At 44.0% G+C, this 20,268-nt stretch overlaps 2 protein-coding genes across 2 annotated transcripts; both read left to right on the top strand.

Annotated features, from left to right (window-relative positions):
* The first annotated feature begins 4,446 nt into the window (after positions 1 to 4,446).
* Positions 4,447 to 6,321, top strand: LOC149388505 (ubiquitin C-terminal hydrolase 12-like). Its single transcript, XM_089622451.1, has 4 exons — positions 4,447 to 4,480; positions 4,699 to 4,801; positions 4,897 to 5,066; positions 6,104 to 6,321. The coding sequence occupies exons 1-4, from the start codon at positions 4,447 to 4,449 to the stop codon at positions 6,319 to 6,321; spliced, it is 525 nt and encodes a 174-aa protein (XP_089478577.1).
* A 5,636-nt stretch (positions 6,322 to 11,957) lies between these two features.
* Positions 11,958 to 13,778, top strand: LOC149388504 (uncharacterized). Its single transcript, XM_089622450.1, has one exon. It carries the CDS (start codon positions 11,958 to 11,960, stop codon positions 13,776 to 13,778), a length of 1,821 nt encoding a protein of 606 aa, XP_089478576.1.
* The last annotated feature ends 6,490 nt before the right edge of the window (positions 13,779 to 20,268 follow it).

The following is a 20,268-nucleotide window of genomic DNA, read 5'->3' as shown; positions in this document are numbered from 1 at the left end:
CGAGCAGCTCTCTCATCTCCGCAAACTTGACTCTCGCCAGAGCCTTAGTGAGTATGTCCGCACGTTGCTCTCTGGTGCTGACAAATTCCACGATGATCTCTCGCTTCTCCACACACTCGCGAATAAAGTGAAAGCGGGTGTCGATGTGCTTACTGCGTCCATGAAACACCGGGTTTTTCATTAGTGCGATTGCGGACTTGTTATCCACGTAGAGAGTCAATGGTTTTTGCTCGGCTCCAGTCACTTCACTCAATAAACTTCTCAGCCACAACGCTTGACACGCTGCTGCGGTCGCTTCCATGAACTCAGCCTCACACGAAGATAGAGCCACAGTTCGCCGCTTCTGAGATTGCCACGTGATCAGATTCCCGTTGAGATAGTATGCCATCCCTCCGGTACTTTTTCTGCCATCGACATCACCGGCTAGATCACTGCCGGTAAAACCGACCAGTTCTTCAGCTTCACTTCCTCTTCCATATTGGATCCCGTAGCTCGTCGTTCCCTTCACGTAACGAAGGATGTGCTTCACTGCCTGCTGGTGTAGACTAGTAGGTTTCTCCATGTGACGACTCATCATGCCCACTGCATATGAGATGTCAGGTCGGGTGTGGGTTAGGTACCTGAGGCACCCGATGACACGCCTATACTCTGTGGGATCCACTGGTGTTCCTTTTTCATCCTTCCCGAGCTGTAACTTTGCTTCCATCGGGTACTTGCTCGGGTTGCAATCCGCCATCTCGAACTGCTTCAAGATCTTCTTCGCATAGGCCGTCTATCTCAACGTGATGCATTCCTTCTTTTGATCTACTTCGATGCCAAGGTAGTATGAAAGTAGTCCGAGGTCGATCATCTCGAACTCTTTCATCATTTGCTCCTTGAATCCGTTTATGCCTTCTGCACTGGATCCAGTCACGATCAGGTCGTCGACGTACACACCGATGATGAGGGCCTCCTCTCCGTTATTCCTCGTGTAGACTGCTTGCTCCTGAGAGCACTTCTTGAACCCAAGACTCTTCATACTCCTGTCGAGTCGAGTATTCCATGCACGTGGTGCTTGTTTCAATCCATACAGGGATTTTGACAACTTGTACACCTTGTGCTCTGCAGTCTGATCTACAAAGCCTTCTGGCTGATCAACGTAGACTTCTTCTTCCAATTCACCATTTAGAAATGCCGATTTGACGTCCAGGTGATGGATTTTCCAGCCTCGATGAGCTGCGAGGGCTAGGATCAACCTGATTGTGTCAAGTCTGGCTACTGGAGCAAAAACTTCCTCGAAGTCAACTCCCTTCTTCTGCACGTATCCTTTTGCGACCAATCTGGCTTTGTGCTTGAGGACCTTGCCTTCTGAATCCTTCTTGAGCTTGTAGACCCACTTCAGACCAATGGACTTGTGACCTTTTGGAAGGTCGACTAGCTCTCATGTCTGATTCTTCTCAATGGACTCTAGCTCTCTCTCCATTGCTTCCTGCCATTCCTTCTCAGTGGCTGCTTCGCGATAGCTAGCTGGTTCCTCTTCACTAAGCAACGAGAGCTCATCAGGGCTCAACTCAAGCTCTCTTGCATCTCCATAGACATCGGATAGGGGACGGAACCCTCTTGGTCCATCCTTGATTGACGAGTCTCCCGAGATGGTTCTTCCTGAGCTAGAACTCTCTGGTATCGGGGTGCTCATCCTTGATCCTGGGTTGGGCGAGCCTGGTGGTGAGCTGGTTCCAAGGGAACTAGTTTCCGTTGAGCTGGACATTGTTGGTCCTTGGCTGGGACTTTCCCCCTCTTCCTGCTCGACCGCTTCTGCCTCTTCGAGGATGAACTCCACTGAGTTTTGTTTGGGCTCTCCCTTCTCGTCATGCCAGTCCCATTTCTTCTCCTCTTCGAACACGGCGTCTCTGCTCACATGCGCTTTGCCGCGTCGGGGGTCGTAAAACCTGTGTGCCTTGCTCCCTTCTTCGGCGCCAAGGTACACCATCGGAAGACTCCGATCATCGAGCTTCTTGAGGTGTGGTCCCACAGTCTTCACATGTGCGGTGCACCCAAACACCTTCAAATGCTCCAGATGAGGTTTCTTCCCTTTCCATGCTTGGTAAGGGGTACGCTCGCCTAGTGCCTTCGTCGGCAAGCGGTTGAGCAGATAGACCGCGTGTCTAACTGCTTCTCCCCAGAACCTTACCGGGACTTTCATGCTTTTCAGCAAACTCCTTGCTGTGTCCATCACAATGCGGTTTCTTCTCTCCACCACACCGTTCTGCTGAGGCGTGTACGGTGCAGTAAGGTGGCGTTCGACTCCCTCTTCATTACAGAATTCTCCGAACTGCTGGGACGTAAACTCTCCACCTCGATCGGTTCTCAAGGTCTTCAACCTGTGTCCTAACCTATTCTCCTCGAGTCTCTTGAACTTTTTAAAGACTTCAAAGGCTCCACTCTTCTCCTTGAGCGCATATACCCACATCCAACGGCTGTAATCATCAACAAGCAAAAAGAAGTACTTGTTGCCGGCTAGGGTGGCCGGGGTAATTAGACCACACAGGTCAGCGTGCACCAGTTGGAGGGGTTGCTCTGCTCGGAACTTGGCCTTGATCGAAAATGGCACTCTTGCCTGCTTCGCGACTATGCAGCATTCACACAGCTGGTTGGGGTGTTCGATCTTCGGTACCCCAAAGGCCATCTCCTTTTCTCCCATCATCTTGAGCGCGTAGAAGTTTACGTGTCCAAGTCGTGCGTGCCACAACCAAGCCGGGTCTGCTAGGGACGCCATTAAGCAGACAGGTTGGCCTGTCTCCAGGAGTATCTTGTACAACCTGTTTGGCGTTCTCTTCACCTTCATCAACAGGGCACCACTACTGTTCCACATCTTTAAGTACGAGCCGGCTAGCACCACTGTGTTTCCGGCCGACCTCCGTCATCTGACCAAGGCTGATGATGTTACTCTTCAGCTTCGGGATGTAGTACACCTGGGTCAGTAGGCGTTGGTCCCCGTTTTTTCCCTGAAACAAGATGGATCCTCTGCCTCTGATTTCGACGATTGATTCATCGCCAAACTTCACGTTCCCTGTGATCTTCTCATCGAGCTCTTTAAACTTAGCTCGGTCTCCCGTCATGTGGTTGCTCGCACCATTGTCTAAATACCAAACGTCGGTATAGACTTTCTCTTCTCCGTCTCTGAGGAGGTTCGCAATAACCTTGTCCTCGACAAGCATCACCGTCTCGGTGGCCGTCTTCTCTAGGCTGGGCCTCTTCTCGGCCATCATCAGCTCGGGTTCCAGGCTCGACTCTGCATCGGCTGGCTCCTCCAGGTCGGTCTTTTCTCTGACCGGTTCTCGCCCGAGCTTGGCGTCTCTCTTGCCTACGATGCTCGTCTCCTGTTCGTCCCTGCGCACTTCCAAGTTCACTATCTGCTCGGTGAACATGAGTGCGGGTTGCTCGTCTTCATGGAATCTCATCAGATTCGCTTCCTCGCCGTGGTTCCTGTTACGGCACTCTGATGCGTAGTGCCCGAGCTTCTGACAATTGTAGCACTTCATCGTGCTCTTGTCTCTTCGAGTCGTGGTGCCTTCCTGACGGGGTACGTACGCTGCTTCCGCGACCTCGCATGTCTCGACCTCGCCCTCGTCCTCGGCCTCTGCCACGTGGTCTGCCATCTCCGCTGTACCCGCCACGCCTCGACGAGCTGGAAGAAGACTCGACTCTATGGTTCTTCTTCTGCTTGGCCATCCATTCTTCATGCGTGAGCAGGAGGTGCTTTTCCTCCTCCTTGTCGCCATAGCCCCGAAGCCTCTCCTCGTGGACTTTTAGACGACCGACAACCTCCTCAACTGACATAGTCTTGAGGTCACCGAACTGCACGATCGACGTCACAATCTGCATGTACCTGTGAGGTGCCGCTCTCAGGAACTTCTTGACCACGCTGGTCTCGTCCACCTGCTCACCTAGCGAGCGAATACCTGTTACAATGGATGTAAGCTTCATGGCAAACTCGTCCACAGATTCACCGTCTCTCATACGGAGAACCTCGAACTCGCTCTTCAAGGTTTGAACCTTGGCTTCTTTGACGCGGTCTGCACCCATGTGCATCGTCCGCAACGTCTCCCACGCCTTTTTTGCGGAATCCTTCTCGGCGATCATGAGAAGGACATCTTCCGGAACTCCCTGATAGATGGCGGCGAGAGCCATTCTATCCTGGCGTACTTCGACAACTCCATCTTCTAAGGCCTCCCAAACGCCTTGCGCCTGTAGATTCACCCGCATCTTCAACGCCCACACTGAGTAGTTGCTCTTCGTGAGCATCGGATAGTTGAGCGTCACGTTTCCTTCCTTCCCGATATTCGTCGCCGTTGTGTCTCCTCCGGTGGATTTGCTAGGTGACTCCATGTACTTCGGCATCGGCTCTGATACCAAATGTTGGTTCCAAATATAAGATCGTTACCAAAGTAATGATAAAGAGTTAAAATGGGAATAAGGAGAACACTATATTGGGAGAAAAGTTCTTTCTCTTTGCTTAGAAGATAATATGTCAAATACAAGTTTTTTTTTTAGTTTTAAATGAAATGCATACAACTATGGCTATTTATAGGAAATGAAACATCAAGTATCCTTGCTCATCAAGTTTACTTGCTCATCAAGTTTGCTTGTTCATCAAGTTTGCTTGCTCTCCAAGTTTGTAAAGGCTTGCTCACCAAGTTGAGCTTATTAATCTCACAGAAATAACCAACCGAATCTTCACTTGGGTGATCAAGGACTTCTCCAAGCTGGGGAACGAATCGCACAAGTCCGAAGTTTTCACTTCGGACAAAACGAATAAGTGGTGCGTGATTTGTCTTGTTTTTCTCTGGTGTTTGCGTTTTTTTTTTTTTTTTTTGTTGGTATAATTATTAGTGTTGTTGTGCCGGGTTTCTGTAGGGTGTTTACGATTCTTCCGACAGTCGTTCCGGAAGGAAGTATGAGAGTTATAAGATCAATGGTATTGGAGCTATCTCCGGTGACATTTGGTGAAATTCGCGGGTCGGTTTACGCAGAGTATAAGCTGAGAGTGCTCGATCAAATCAATGGCAAACACTTTGAGCGCACAGGTATGTCCACCCTTTTTTTTTGTTGCAATTGTTACCAAATTTGCCTACTAAGAGCATGTCCAATGTAGTGTTAAAAAAATCGAGCTAAATGTATAATTTGATGCACAATACCAAACAATCCAATTGAGTGCTATAATTTGTGTCTAAAATTGTAAAACAAAAGAAATGCATTTTACTATTGATCCCAAGGATTTAGACTAGCGGGCTTAGTTGGGTAAAATCAGATACTCACAGTTAAAAAAAAATAAGGAAAATTTCACACATATATCGTTTAAAGATGATAAGTCACTGAATACCTCAATTATTGAATATTCTATAAAAACCTCATTTTTTTTTAGTTTTCAGATGATTTAATAGTTATATGAAATTAGACGGTAAACAACCAAGAAAAAGTTAAAGGAAACGGTGAACAATAAAAAAAAAGGTCAAATATAACAGGAAAAGCTTTAAAAAATAGGAAAAATGGCATGAACTAGCCAATTCAAACTATGACTTTTGCAAAATAGCCATAGTTTCATTAGGTTAACCAAAATAGCCATCACTCTCATCCCTGGACTAAATTAATCCTGCCTGGATTAAATTTAATCCCGATATTTTGTGTGGATTAAATTTAATCCTGCCTGGATTAATAATCGCAACTTGGCTATTTTGCTTATACTTGATAAACTTTGGCTATTTTGCAAATCCTTAAGTTCTATTTGGCCATTTAGCCGCTTGACCCTAAAAAATATCCTTGGAATAATAATGAGACATGAGATATTCTCGAAAAAAAAAAATTAACCCGGTAGTCGAGTAATTTCCTTAAAAAATAATAAGCATTTTTTTATATTTAAGGTGTTAGACCATTGCTAATCTCACCACTCTAATTATGTAGTAGAGGTCCCAATTTTATAAGGAAGTAGCATTTACAATAGAATTCTACATCGGAGCATACGCATAACTACATATTGTAAGAGATTGGGCGTTTAGCAATGTGAAACGTTTAAATTGGTTAATTAGCATTACATATTCTAATGGATCCTTTTTATATGCTGCAGAGAGCTCATGTTTTGAACCCCCGAACGAAAGTCCGTTCAGCCACTTCACTGAGCTTATGCCGTTGGAGGATCTTCACGACGAGTCAAATGGATTTATCGTGAACAATACCCTGATTTTCCAAGCGGAATTCCTTGCTGTCTCTAAAACCAAGATGTCTGGCCAAAAAAGAGAGAAAAGTGGAGGCGACAAACGAGAGCGAGTGAACGCCAGCTCTTAAAAAAAAAAAATTATGTTCATGGGGTTTTTGTATATGGTGTCCATAATTGATGTGAATTCGTCGGAGTTCAAATTTGAGCGGACCGTCTATCGGAAGGTTGTGATATAGACGAAGCTTTCGTGCTCGAAACTTTCAAATTAGGATGGATCGAATGATGCCACGATGGGTTGCGGAATTCCCATCGATAAATCGGACGAACGCCACAAGAATTTTGAGCACAAATTCTTGATAAGTTCTAGACTAAGAGAATCCTCACTAAACACACAAACACACTTTTTTCATATATCTTCCAAGATGCCCATACTAGAGCTTACACACACATATATAGTCTAGATAATAACCTCTAGACACAAACCATACATATTCTAATTCAATGGTTATAAAACCAAATGAATGAAAAAAAACATAACCACCAAGTAATGAAAATTAAAAGCTAGAGGTTACAAACAAGTAAATCCAAATTTGTTGATGAGTCCATTGGTCTTTCTTCACATTGATGCTTGAGATGTCGTCATCATTCCCTCCGGGTTGAGAAGGATTTGCCCTAAAATCAAATTGTCTTTTCCTTTAATTTTTTTTTAATTTTTTTTTTATTATTACCTCACTTTCTTGGCACATTTGTTGTTGGTCTTTGAAAATTTCTTTTGGAGAAAGTGGTGACAAAGTGATGTCGCGGTGGTTGTGGTGGAAAGTGTACTTGTTGGTGAAGCCGTTGTGAGATACCTTCCGGTCGAATTGCCATGGCCGTCCGAGTAGTAAATGTCCGGCCTTCATTGGAACCACGTCGCAAAGAATCTTGTCTTCATATATTCCGATTTTAAATGGAACGACAACTTGTTGAACAACTTTAACACCTCCATTAATGTTGAGCCAATGGAGCTTGTATGGTCGTGGGTGGTTGGTCATCGATAAATCAAGCTTGTCGACCAAGGTAGTACTAGCCACGTTGGTACAACTACCACCATCAATGATCAAACTACATACCTTGTCCTTGATGAAGCACCGTGTTTGGAAGATTGTTTTTCGTTGAGCGTCGTCATCTTCCTTAGCGAGCACACTTAAGGACCGACGATTCACAAGTGTGAGACTTTTTGGGATGTCATTGGCCGGATCTTCTTCGTTCTCTTCTTTTTCTTCCGTCGACTCTTCATCGGTGGCGTACTCTCCATTTTCCGTCAAGATCATGGTGCGCTTGTTTGGACATTGGCTAGCGATGTGTCCTCGACCTTGGCATTTGAAGCACCTTATGTCACTATTTCTTGACATGTTGATGCCGGTATTGTCTTGAACATCATGAGTGAGTGGCGTGGGCGATGGTGGATCCACTATTTTGGAGGAGCTTGATCCTTTATCTTCTCGTTGTTGGTAGGGCGTCTTCCAAGGAGTCTTTTCGGCGGTCTTGAAGGATCGATTGCTTCCTCCTCTTAATTGTTTCTCTATGATATTTGCCATGTGGACCATTTCTTCAAGCTCTACGTAGTGGTGGAGCTCTACTTCGTTGGCGATGTCGATATTGAGCCCGGCTAGAAATCGAGCCATTGTTTGTTCTCGGTCCTCCTCTATATGTCGGCGCGGCTCATCAACATTTCCATCTCTTGGTAGTATTCTTCCACACTTCGGCTTCCTTGGTTGAGTCGTTGAAGTTTGGTATAAATTCCTCGGTGGTAATGGCTTGGCACAAATCTTTTCCTCAAGATTGACTTCATTTGCTCCCATGTGTCGATGGTGGGTTCGCGATTTTGATGGTTGTATTAAACTGGTTTTCAATCATTTTTTTGAAGTAAACGAAAGTGTCAAAGACTTCAGATTTAGTTTTTAGTAGGTAAATCCATGTGTATTTTGAGTGAGCATCAATGAAGTTTACATAGTATCTGAAACCGCTCCGAGAAATGCCGGAGAGGGCCCCCACAAATCAGAATGAATCAAGGCAAAAGGCTCATTGTAAACAGTAGTAGATGAAGAAAAAGGTTGTTTGTGACTCTTTCCCAAGTGACAAGCTTGACAAAAATGGAAGGTACTTTTCATTTCTTTGAGCAAATTACAACTTTGAAGAATTTGTTGCACAACTTTACTTGCTGGGTGTCCAAGGCGTCGGTGCCAAATGTCCATTGAAGATTGGGCATTGGCTTCGAAGTCGAACGCCTCTTTTGGAAGAGATGGACTAGAGACACTAGATAAACATAGACCAGTGTTTTTGATTGAAGGTAAAGGCTGGTTGAGACTAGTTCTAAGTGATTTGGTGTGTGGCGAAGCTTGAGGATCATGATGAGTGTTGAGATGGAAACGGTAGAGACCCCGATCAAGACTCCATCGCAGTAGCACCTCCCCCGTGGCCTGGTCCTTTACAAGACAAAAATTTGGGTGAAATTCAAAATAAACGTGATTGTCAAGAGCAAATTGTGAAACACTTAGGAGGTTTTTTGTGATATGAGGTACATGGAGCAGATTTGAGAGTAAAAAGGTGGGAGAATTTTTTGAGGAAACTATAAATGAGCCAACATGAGAGATACGCAAACCTGCACCATTTCCGACAAGAAGTTTGCTGCCACCATTGTACTCCGAGCCAAGGTTGAGGTTGCTGAGGTCATTCGTCACGTGGTTGGTGGCTCCAGAGTCTGGGAACCAGCTTGAGTTGTGGGTGGAGTCGTTTGAAGTAGAGATGTTGGTCGAGAAGGTAGAGGAGTTGTTGTTGTTGTATCCACCATCGGGGCCTGCCTGACGTGATGACGCTGGTGACGAGCCGGAAAAGGATGAGTCAAACCTGTAGAAGCACCGTTGGACGGTGTGGCCCATTTTTCCACATAGTTGGCACTGGACACGGCTATTGTTGTTCCAGCCTCTGCCTCCACGCCCTCGTCCACGGTGATTGCCTCTGCCTGACGGTTGAGGGTTGCTTGGTGGTCCTTGCTGGAAGGAGGTCTTTCTTGGAGGCTGGTGAGGTGACTGGGAAGCGAACTGAGCAGATGGAGCCACTATATCTCCGGCAGGGTCGAGCCTCGTTTCAAAGCTCAGAAGGAGTGCTGCAACATCCTTCACAAGAAAGGGCTCCATCTTCGAGGTGATAGGAACAACCACTGGATCGTACTCATGTCCAAGCCCGGAGAGGATGTGGAGGATCTGGTCGTCTTTGCTGAGCTTGTGACCTGCGGAGGCAAGAACATCGGTGTACGCCTTCATCTTGGTGAGATATTCCCTCATGGTTAGACTCCCTTTCTTGAGAGTTTGGAGTTGGAGCTTGTACTGCATGATTCTGGCACGAGATTGGGAGGCAAACGATTTTTCTAGTGAATCCCAAATTTCACTGGCCGTTTCAAAGCCCACCATGTTGACAAGCACCGATTCTTACATGGAAGCCAACAGCCAAGAGGCAAGAAGTTGGTCCTGTCTGACCCAGGTGGTGTATTCACCATTGGGTTGGCCTTGAATGGCACGCCCGGTGACTGGATCTGATGCTTCAAAGAACTCCGTCGGTTTTGGTATTTTTCCAAACAGAAAGCCTTCAAGGCCATAGCCCCTGACATTGGAGAGAACTTGTTGCCTCCACACCAAATAGTTTGTGTCTGAGAGTCTAATGGTGAGGGATTGGTTGGAGGGATTTATGAAGTAGGATTGAGGTGTTTGTGGGATGAAGGTTTGACCTTCGGTCTGAGAGCTTTGCTCTAGGGGAGTGGGTAGGTCTGTCATTCCTGGTATTGCTCTGATACCATAAAGGAAAACTAGACATAGTATTTTTGAATAAAAGAAGCAACAAATATTATTGTATTCATTGATGATATTAAAGGTGATAGGTGCGTTAATCACGCGTAAAACTCCTATTTCCCGAACCAAAAACCGACGAGTCCTCAAGTATTTTAATGGTTTTAGTAGGTTTTTGAGTAGTTTCAGATTCAAAAGAGAAATAGAGCGTCTACAATCAATTTCGTGGAAAAAGGACGGGATTTGGAGACAAAACGGTCGAAATAGAGTCAAAAAGCACAAGCAAGGAAATTGGCGACAACCGCGCGCCGCGCACCCTCCCTCGCGCGCCGCGCGATGACAGACTTAGAGACCGCGTGACGCGCCTCGGCAATAGTGCGCCGCGCATCCTGGGAACGCAATCATGAAATCACACAGAGTCTTACGCGCGCAGCGCGCATAACCCGGATTTGGAGCCGCGCGCCGCGCAAGGACGACCGCGCGGCGCGCGCTCTTCGGGTTTTGACGGAGTTACTTTCCGTTTTTGATGTTTTTGAGCGAATTAAATCATTCCAAAGGCCCAATATGCTCCGAAAATCACCCTTTGACCTATATATTAGACACTAAGATCTGAAAACAAAATCTTCCTTTTTGTTTTAGTTTCTCTTTTATTGTTTTGGTTGTTCTTGAGAGCTTTTGAAAGAGGAAAACGGCGTTCTTCAACGGAATTGACAACCCGACGAGTTCTCCTTCTCCGAATTCAATCGTTCTTCTTTCTTCCCTTTCTTTTATTTATTTTATTGCTCTAAATTATTGTTGAACATCAATTTTATTTAATATGAATTCTGTGTTGGTTTCAATCTTTATTTTAGTGCTTTTAATTATTCTGTAATGTTTAGCGTTGATTATGAATTCCATTAGAGGCTAAGTTTCTTTTGGGGTTGCGATGTAGCCGGGATTGATAATGGTTGGGGGGCTCGTTAGGGTTAGATAATCATTGTTTGCTTCATTATTATGGATTGCTTGATATGAATTGTTCGTTATGCTTTCTAGTGCTTGATCACCATTAGAACTGTTATCTAGGATTGTTTAGCTACTCGAGAGAGAGAGTAAATAATCGTGCTTTTGTTCATGTCATCATAGTTGATCCTAGGTTAGAAAATCTAGGCAATTTATGTAATCGTTTGAACTCTTGTTTCATTGCGTGTGATTGTTTTAATAGGATTAGATGCCGAGAGGATAATAATCCGTCAATTGCATAGGTTTGCTAGAACACTCGAGAGAGGCTAGTGAATAAGTTTGATAGAGTGAGATTAGCATCCATAGGAGTAGATTTTGTTGTTCGAGCCCGAAACCCCCGTCCTAGTTAGTTCCGGTGAAATCGTGACCCCTACCATCTCTTCTTGCAAAACTCGTATTTAACTCTCTACTTTAGTTTTATTATTGCTTTTGTTACAACCATCTTCTTAATCTTACTTGGAATTAATTAGCATCAAGTTTCAGAAAATCACTAGAGTAACTAGTCTCTGTGGGATCGATATCCGTTACTTACGTAACACTATTACTTGTTCGATACGTCCGCTTGCGTGCTAGTTATCAAAATATCGCAACAAGTTTTTGGCGCCGTTGCCGGGGACTAGTCTACAATAGCGATCGGATTTGCTTGCTCTTGCTATTTAATTTCTTAATTTTTGTTTTCTAACTTTTTGTGTCATTTTCTTGCTTTTGAAGGTGTATGCGAAAAAGATAGGTCATCAGCTCTCGTTCCAATCAACCCTGAGATCGAGATCGGCGTGATCCATATGGTGCAACAATCCCAATTTTCGGGATCACCGGCCGAAGACCCGCAAGACCATCTCACCAACTTCGTCGAGATCAGCAACACGTTCAAGCTCCACAACGTGTCCGACGAAGCCATCCGCCTCCGCCTCTTCCCATTTTCACTACGGGACCGAGCCAAGATGTGGCTCAACTCCCTCCCGCCGGGTTCCATCACCTCGTGGGCCGACCTGCGCGTCAAATTCATCTCAAAGTTCTTCCCGTTCGAGAAGATGCACAAGAGACGCAACGAGATCCATTCGTTCTCCCAGTTCGAGGGTGAGTCTTTATTTGAAGCTTGGGGACGCTTCAAGGAGCTGCAGCGGAAGTGTCCTAACCATGGCATCCAAGGGTGGATGATGGTGCAAATCTTCTACGGCGGCCTTTCTCCTTCATCGCGCACCCTCGTCAACACCGCCGCAGGGGGATCCTTCTTCCAAAAGACCGAGGAAGAAGCTCATGCCATCCTCGAGGAGCTCGCGTACAACAACGACCACTGTCCTTCCGAGCGAAGAATTCAGAAGCGCGAGCCGGTCACGCCCGAGATGGAATTGATAAAAGCTCTCGCAGCACAGGTGGCCGACCTCACCAAAACGCTCCATGAGCAGAAAGCTACAGTTCATGCTATCCAAACCCCCGCCCCCGAGTCGTGCTTCTGGTGTGCTGGCCCTCATTCTAGCGATGAGTGCGCGCAAGGGAACAAGGGCCAACAAGCAAGCTTCATCAACAATCGGCCGCCCTACAATCAAGGCCCAATGAGCACTTATCAGAATGGCGGATGGCGCGGTCCCCAGAATAACATGCCGATGCAACCCGCACCGCAAGCTCGGCCTCGACCGCATCAGAATCAGCCCCGACCACCGCCATATCAAGCCCCACCATTGCGAGCTTACAAGAACGAGACCAATCTGGAGGAGCTCGTAGCTAATTTGGCCACGTCGACGACTGCCTTCGTGAATACCACCACCGATTTCATGAACGAAACGAAGACGGCACTCTCGAACCAATCGGCTCAGATCCGAAATCTCGAGACGCGGGTGGGGCAACTCGCAACCGCCATCCACACACGACCCCAAGGCACACTTCCAAGCACCTCCGAAGTGAATCCAAGGGAGCACTGCAATGCCATTTCTCATCAACACGTTGCAGCCACCGAGAGCCCAAAGAAAGAAGAAGAAGAGGCTGCCCCGATCACCAGAGCTCCTAAGCCGCACCCGCCGGTCCATACATATGAGCCGCCACTTCCGTTCCCGCAAAGGCTCACGGTGGCACTTTCCGCCGAGTGTAGTGCGCTTCTAAAACAAGAGCTCCCGCCAAAATTAGAAGATCCGGGCAAGTTTACATTTCCGTGCACCATTGGAGACATCTTCATCGAGAACGCGTTGTGCGATCTTGGTTCGGGCATCAACCTCATGCCGTCGGCCGTCTTCAACAAACTTGGGGTGGGTGAACTAAAGCCCACGCGCACCACTCTCCAACTGGCAGATCGGACCGTAAGGTACCCGCGCGGCTTCGTGGAAGACCTCCTCGTTAAAGTCGGAAAATTCACTTTTCCGGCCGATTTCTACGTCATCGACATGGACGAGGATCGCGATATCCCCATTCTCTTCGGAAGGGCTTTCTTGGCCACTTGCGGTGTTTGCATAGACGTGCAAAAAGGTGAGCTAAAGACGCGCGTGAAGAACGAGGAGGAGACGTTCGGGATCTGTAAAACCCGAAAGCGCAAGAAGGAAAAAGAAGAGATCTACGTCATCGAGACGTACGAAGTCACCACTCCACCATCCACACCTCCGCCACGGGCTCTTAAAGAAGAATCAACAAAAACTGCGAGCAAGGGTGCAAAGCCGAAGTCTCCATTCAAGCCATGGCGAGGACGTTGGCCGAGGCCATTCAAAGAGGTATGGATGAAGAAAGAGCGCGTAGAAGAAGATCCACCGCCTCCCGAGCGCGGCGGCGACGAGTAGGGGAGTTCTACCACCCCCGCGAGGTAAGTTCTCTGTCTCCCGTGTTTTTATGGATCTACATTGAGGGCAATGTAGAGATTAAGTTTGGGAGGGTGAACTACTTTGTGGGGGATTTCTGTTAGATTATGTTGTTTTTTTATTTAATTTTGATTTTCTTAATTTTGTTTGGTGATTGCTTATAAGTGATAGTATTAAAGTGTTTTCTCTCGTTACTTGCCAATGATACCATGTATTTTCAAAGAAATCCGAGTTCGAGTCAATTTTAAAAAATTTTGTGCTTCATTGTGATTGACTAGTGGTTTGAGTAACGCAATTTCGGTTGATTTTTCCCACTTATGCACGCACGTCGTCCCGGGGTTTGAGTAGTCCTTAGAGGTTCGATCACATCTTTAAATGTCTTTTAGCTCACGAACACTAAGAACCGCTCTAGCCCTCATCGAGGCGAAATGACATGTCACGAACCTAGGAAAAATGACATAGGCCTTCATTTGGACCGATCAGAGCCAAAAAGCCAACCCGTAATACTTCCTTGAGCACCCTTGCAGAAAAAGCCGAACGATTAATCATTTCTCGTTACTTAGTCAGAAAAAGCCAAGCCCATATTTGTTGAAATCCCACAAAGAACCCCGTTAACTTAGCGACTCTTGAGTGAATTCTTTCGATTTTGTGACATGTTTTTCGACTAGTCTCTACGTGTTTTATAGTTCATTAGACCCACGCCGGTGATTGTTCGTGTTTATTTTTATTGTTTTGTATCAAAAAGAAAAAAAAAAGGAAAAAAAAATGAGAAAAAAAAAAAGAGAAAAAGAAAATACTACAAAAAAAAGAGTGTTTAATTTATGCATTTTATTATTATTTGTATTAGTTCCTGGCGTGGTAATCTCTGACATTAGTTTTAGAGACTAGACGTTGCATAGTCAAAGTTTGGGGGGGAAAACATTGGGAAGTAAAGGCTTAGGAAAGAAAACGTTCGCGAAAGGTGAAATATTATACCATGAACGTGGGAATGGGGGAGTGAGTAATATCATGTGAAAGTTGGTGAGTTTGGTGAGATTGAGTCGCTAGGTTGACGTTTTAGCCATATTTTGACCATATCCTACCGTTGACCCTAGCCTAACACTACAAGCCGACAAAGCCCTATTGATTTCTTTGGTAAGTGTCTTGCATTAGTGGAGAGTGAGCGGCGAAAAGCATTATGGTGTTCGATTCACATTCATCTCATTATTATTTGAGCACTTGACATTAGAAGACGTGAACGAACATATTGAGTTGATCTCTCACTCTTTCGGGACATATTTCACACACGGGAGATTTTGATCGGGAATGTGTTGAAAAAGGCCATTTAGTCAATCTAATTACTTTTGGGTTTCATGTGATGATTGACTTGGATTCGGAAATTTTTGTAGGTTGAGGCATGTAACTAACACTTGATATTGTTGCTAACTTTGTAATCACCATTCGTTTTTTAGTGTAACTTCTTTGGTGTGTTTATTTTATTGTTTAGTCTTTTGTGTTGCTTGAGGACAAGCAACGGTTTAAGTTTGGGGGGATTTGATAGGTGCGTTAATCACGCGTAAAACTCCTATTTCCCGAACCAAAAACCGACGAGTCCTCAAGTATTTTAATGGTTTTAGTAGGTTTTTGAGTAGTTTCAGGTTCATAAGAGCAATAGAGCGTCTACAATCAATTTCGTGGAAAAAGGACGGGATTTGGAGACAAAACGGTCGAAATAGAGTCAAAAAGCACAAGCAAGGAAATTGGCGACAACCGCGCGCCGCGCACCCTCCCTCGTGCGCCGCACGATGACAGACTTAGAGACCGCGTGCCGCGCCTCGGCAATAGCGCGCCGCGCATCCTGAGAACGCAATCATGAAATCACACAGAGTCTTACGCGCGCAGCGCGCATAACCCGGATTTGGAGCCGCGCGCCGCGCGCTCTTCGGGTTTTGACGGAGTTACTTTCCGTTTTTGATGTTTTTGAGCAATTAAATCATTCCAAAGGCCCAATATGCTCTGAAAATCACCCTTTGACCTATATATTAGACTCTAAGCTCTGAAAACAAAATCTTCGTTTTTGTTTTAGTTTCTCTTTTATTGTTTTGGTTGTTCTTGAGAGCTTTTGAAAGAGGAAAACGGCGTTCTTCAACGGAATTGACAACCCGACGAGTTCTCCTTCTCCGAATTCAATCGTGTTGGAATCGATCTAGGGTTTAAGAAAATAATTAACGCTTCGGGAAGCGGCGGAATTTTAAAAATTTTCTTTTACAAGTAAAAACGGTTTTTACTAACCTAGACAAGTGCAAGTACATGTAATTAAAAACTAATATGAGCTAAGAAGTTTACTAACCTTTCTTGAAGCTTGATCTTTGAGAAGCTCTTAGAAAGTTGCAACGCTCGTCTCCCCTCGCAGCACGTCTCTCTTCCTTTCCTCGGCACCTCGAGCAACCACGAAAGTTTCTATCACTAAATCACTCGAAATAAAGGAATTAGTGAGTGGGCACTTTTAAACACTACGACTTAAGAACGAGTCTTGAAGTCGCAGAGCTAAACACTAGGTCGAGTGAGGACCTAGGTGCCAAAACAAGAAAAATCGAAAATAAACTAGAGAGAGAGAGAGAGAAGAGGGGCGGCAACCACAAGTTCTAGAGAGAGAAGCTCTCAATCTCTAACTTAGATGGAATGAATGAAAAGTGTGGAATGAGGCTCCTATTTATAGGAGAGGTCTCACCTTCAATAAGGTAGTTTCCTCTTCTATAGAATATCACATATTCATGAGCCAATTTCCCTTTTCCTTCATAGAGGTGCACGTCCAAGACAAAACAAGTAGTCCTTGGATTTGTTTCCTCTTTTGTTTGCTTCTCTCTTGACCATATTTGGGCGCCCACATGCTTCCTCTTAGGGGAAATTTGTTTCCTCTTTTTCTTTTGGCAAGTATCATGATACATTTATGCACAAAATATTCTCTCTTCCTATGGGTATAATGGGCGCCTACTTTTCATCTAGAAGGAGCTTCTAGAAGCTTCTTCATTTGTTCATGACAACATGAGAAAGGCCCATTAAGAATTTTCAATAAAATTCTTATGAAATGAAATTAATCCACAAGGCCCAATGATCAAGTCATGGCCGAGTGATGCATGTCATCAAATGACCTTGTCAAAAAATTTATTGACATTCATTTCATCATATGTCTCAAAAGACAAAACTACCCTTTTGACAATTTTCGTTCTTGTTTTGACTTAGCTTCCAGTTTAACTATTCCTATCGATGTGATTCGTGACAGTGACCTCATGGACCCAAATGAACAAAGCTTGAACTAAACACTTGGACTCAAAAGTTCACAAACCTTTTCCAAGTTTAGCTTAATGCCAACTGACTCCACTAAAGAGCTGACACTGAAAATCTCTCGGTTCAAATGAATTTATTTTCTACTCAAGAATTCACGTAATTATAATGAGCGGATCCACTGAATATTATCTATGTTTACCCTTCATGAATGTCATCAGCTAGTCGGGATTTACTAAATTACCATTTTACCCTTCTAGCTGTTATTTCCTCAACTCCTTTGTCGCTTGTGAATAAGTTAGAAACAATGTATATGACGAGGAGCTAACAAGTCACATTGTTTCATCCAAAAGAGTCAGGACTCAATTTGGACACTGGCCTGTTCATTTATTCACACTCCAAGGAACAAAGCATGATGTGACATACATTGCATTTCAGCAATCTTGTACATGAATTCCATATCTATGAGAACTTCACAAAGTTACTCATGACATACTCACAACTTAGTACTTCACCAATAGGCCCTGTTCGGAATCACATAGTGAGTCCGAACTCTGACTTTCTCAAATGAGAATACTAAGGTGTGAAATGGCATGTCTCATTTCAGGATTAAGGTAAGCATGATGCAATTCGTACATAGTGACTTCGAGACATAAGAGGTTAAATGGTTTGTTCGTATCTTGTCTCTAGAAGTGCACTGGTCAATTCAGTACCTTCGGAAGATACCTAGAAGAACTATAGAGTCCCCAACGCTCAATGCCTCATAACCAGACATCATAGATTCTTCTAACAATCATACTGAGGTCAATAGTCCTTTGACCCTAAGATTGCGAATATATCGTTTTAAGCAAACTACGAAGAGTTTGTTCATGCAAATCTACATTTGTCTCTTCGTAAGTTGTTAAGTTTGTTTATGGACTAAAAGACTAAGGTTTTATCATAAAGCTTCAAACAAAGAAAGAATGAATGAACGTTTCAACTTTATTAATGAATGAATAGGCAATTACAAGCAAGAGTCGTCATGAGACTTTATTACATCAAATGTACAAAATAAAGATTACAACTCTTCTTGTGGGCACCATTGACAACAAATCGTTCTTCTTTCTTCCCTTTCTTTTATTTATTTTATTGCTCTAAATTATTGTTGAACATCAATTTTATTTAATATGAATTCTGTGTTGGTTTCAATATTTATTTTAGTGCTTTTAATTATTCTGTAATGTTTAGCGTTGATTATGAATTCCATTAGAGGCTAAGTTTCTTTTGGGGTTGCGATGTAGCCGGGATTGATAATGGTTGGGGGGCTCGTTAGGGTTAGATAATCATTGTTTGCTTCATTATTATGGATTGCTTGATATGAATTGTTCGTTATGCTTTCTAGTGCTTGATCACCATTAGAACTGTTATCTAGGATTGTTTAGCTACTCGAGAGAGAGTAAATAATCGTGGTTTTGTTCATGTCATCATAGTTGATCCTAGGTTAGAAAATCTAGGCAATTTATGTAATCGTTTGAACTCTTGTTTCATTGCGTGTGATTGTTTTAATAGGATTAGATGCCGAGAGGATAATAATCCGTCAATTGCATAGGTTTGCTAGAACACTCGAGAGAGGCTAGTGAATAAGTTTGATAGAGTGAGATTAGCATCCATAGGAGTAGATTTTGTTGTTCGAGCCCGAAACCCCCGTCCTAGTTAGTTCCGGTGAAATCGTGACCCCTACCTTCTCTTCTTGCAAAACTCGTATTTAACTCTCTACTTTAGTTTTATTATTGCTTTTGTTACAACCATCTTCTTAATCTTACTTGGAATTAATTAGCATAAAGTTTCAGAAAATCGCTAGAGTAACTAGTCTCTGTGGGATCGATATCCGTTACTTACGTAACACTATTACTTGTTCGATACATCCGCTTGCGTGCTAGTTATCAAAATATCGCAACAAAAGGCACGCAGGCCTACAAGCTTTATACAGAGAGTGATGTATGAAGGGATAAGAATGCAAGCTGTCAAGACAGCCTGGCAGGGATATTTCCGTTGTGATACCAATCCTTGTCAAGTCTCAGTCACCAATAGGAGAGCTACTGTTTGTACGAGAAGAGGAGAGGCTGACACGTGTGGAGTGGTCCAAGCCAAGCTGAGCGGGAAAAGCTTACTTTGGAGAAAGAGGAGCGGGAGAATGGATAAGGATTAAAACGACAGTGTCAAGTTTGATCTTTTGGTTTCACTGTCGTTTTATATCACTTAATACAAGTTTTGACAATTTTGACAATTTTCGTTCTTGTTTTGACTTAGCTTCCAGTTTAACTATTCCTATCGATGTGATTCATGACAGTGACCTCATGGACCCTAATGAACAAAGCTTGAGCTAAAAACTTGGACTCAAAAGTTCACAAACCTTTTCCAAGTTTAGCTTAATGCCAACTGACTCCACTAAAGAGCTGACACTGAAAATCTCTCGGTTCAAATGAATTTATTTTCTACTCAAGAATTCACGTAATTATAATGAGCGGATCCACTGAATATTATCTATGTTTACCCTTCATGAATGTCATCAGCTAGTCGGGATTTACTAAATTACCATTTTACCCTTCTAGCTGTTATTTCCTCAACTCTTTTGTCGCTTGTGAATAAGTTAGAAACAATGTATATGACGAGGAGCTAACAAGTCACATTGTTTCATCCAAAAGAGTCAGGACTCAATTTGGACACTGGCCTGTTCATTTATTCACACTCCAAGGAACAAAGCATGATGTGACATACATTGCATTTCAGCAATCTTGTACATGAATTCCATATCTATGAGAACTTCACAAAGTTACTCATGACATACTCACAACTTAGTACTTCACCAATAGGCCCTGTTCGGAATCACATAGTGAGTCCGAACTCTGACTTCGAGACATAAGAGGTTAAATGGTTTGTTCTTATCTTGTCTCTAGAAGTGCACTGGTCAATTCAGTACCTTCGGAAGATACCTAGAAGAACTATAGAGTCCCCAACTCTCAATGCCTCATAACCAGACATCATAGATTCTTCTAACAATCATACTGAGGTCAATAGTCCTTTGACCCTAAGATTGCGAATATATCGTTTTAAGCAAACTACGAAGAGTTTGTTCATGCAAATCTACATTTGTCTCTTCGTAAGTTGTTAAGTTTGTTTATGGACTAAAAGACTAAGGTTTTATCATAAAGCTTCAAACAAAGAAAGA

This window comes from Urtica dioica, chromosome 8, assembly GCF_054948205.1.
Source record: "Urtica dioica subsp. dioica isolate 48M chromosome 8, U.dioica_male_clone48M_v1_H2, whole genome shotgun sequence".
Lineage (NCBI taxonomy): Eukaryota > Viridiplantae > Streptophyta > Magnoliopsida > Rosales > Urticaceae > Urtica > Urtica dioica.
The sequence above is the reverse complement of the archived record's forward strand: the minus strand, read 5'-3'. Positions and strand labels throughout refer to the sequence as shown.

Coding starts and splice junctions, on each gene's coding strand:
- LOC149388505 (XM_089622451.1), top strand. CDS start 4,447: ATGGGAATAAGGAGAACACTATATTGGGAGAAAA. Junction 4,481..4,698: donor AACACTATATTGGGAGAAAA/GTTCTTTCTCTT, acceptor TTAATCTCACAG/AAATAACCAACCGAATCTTC. Junction 4,802..4,896: donor TCGGACAAAACGAATAAGTG/GTGCGTGATTTG, acceptor GGGTTTCTGTAG/GGTGTTTACGATTCTTCCGA.
- LOC149388504 (XM_089622450.1), top strand. CDS start 11,958: ATGTGGCTCAACTCCCTCCCGCCGGGTTCCATCACCTCGTGGGCCGAC.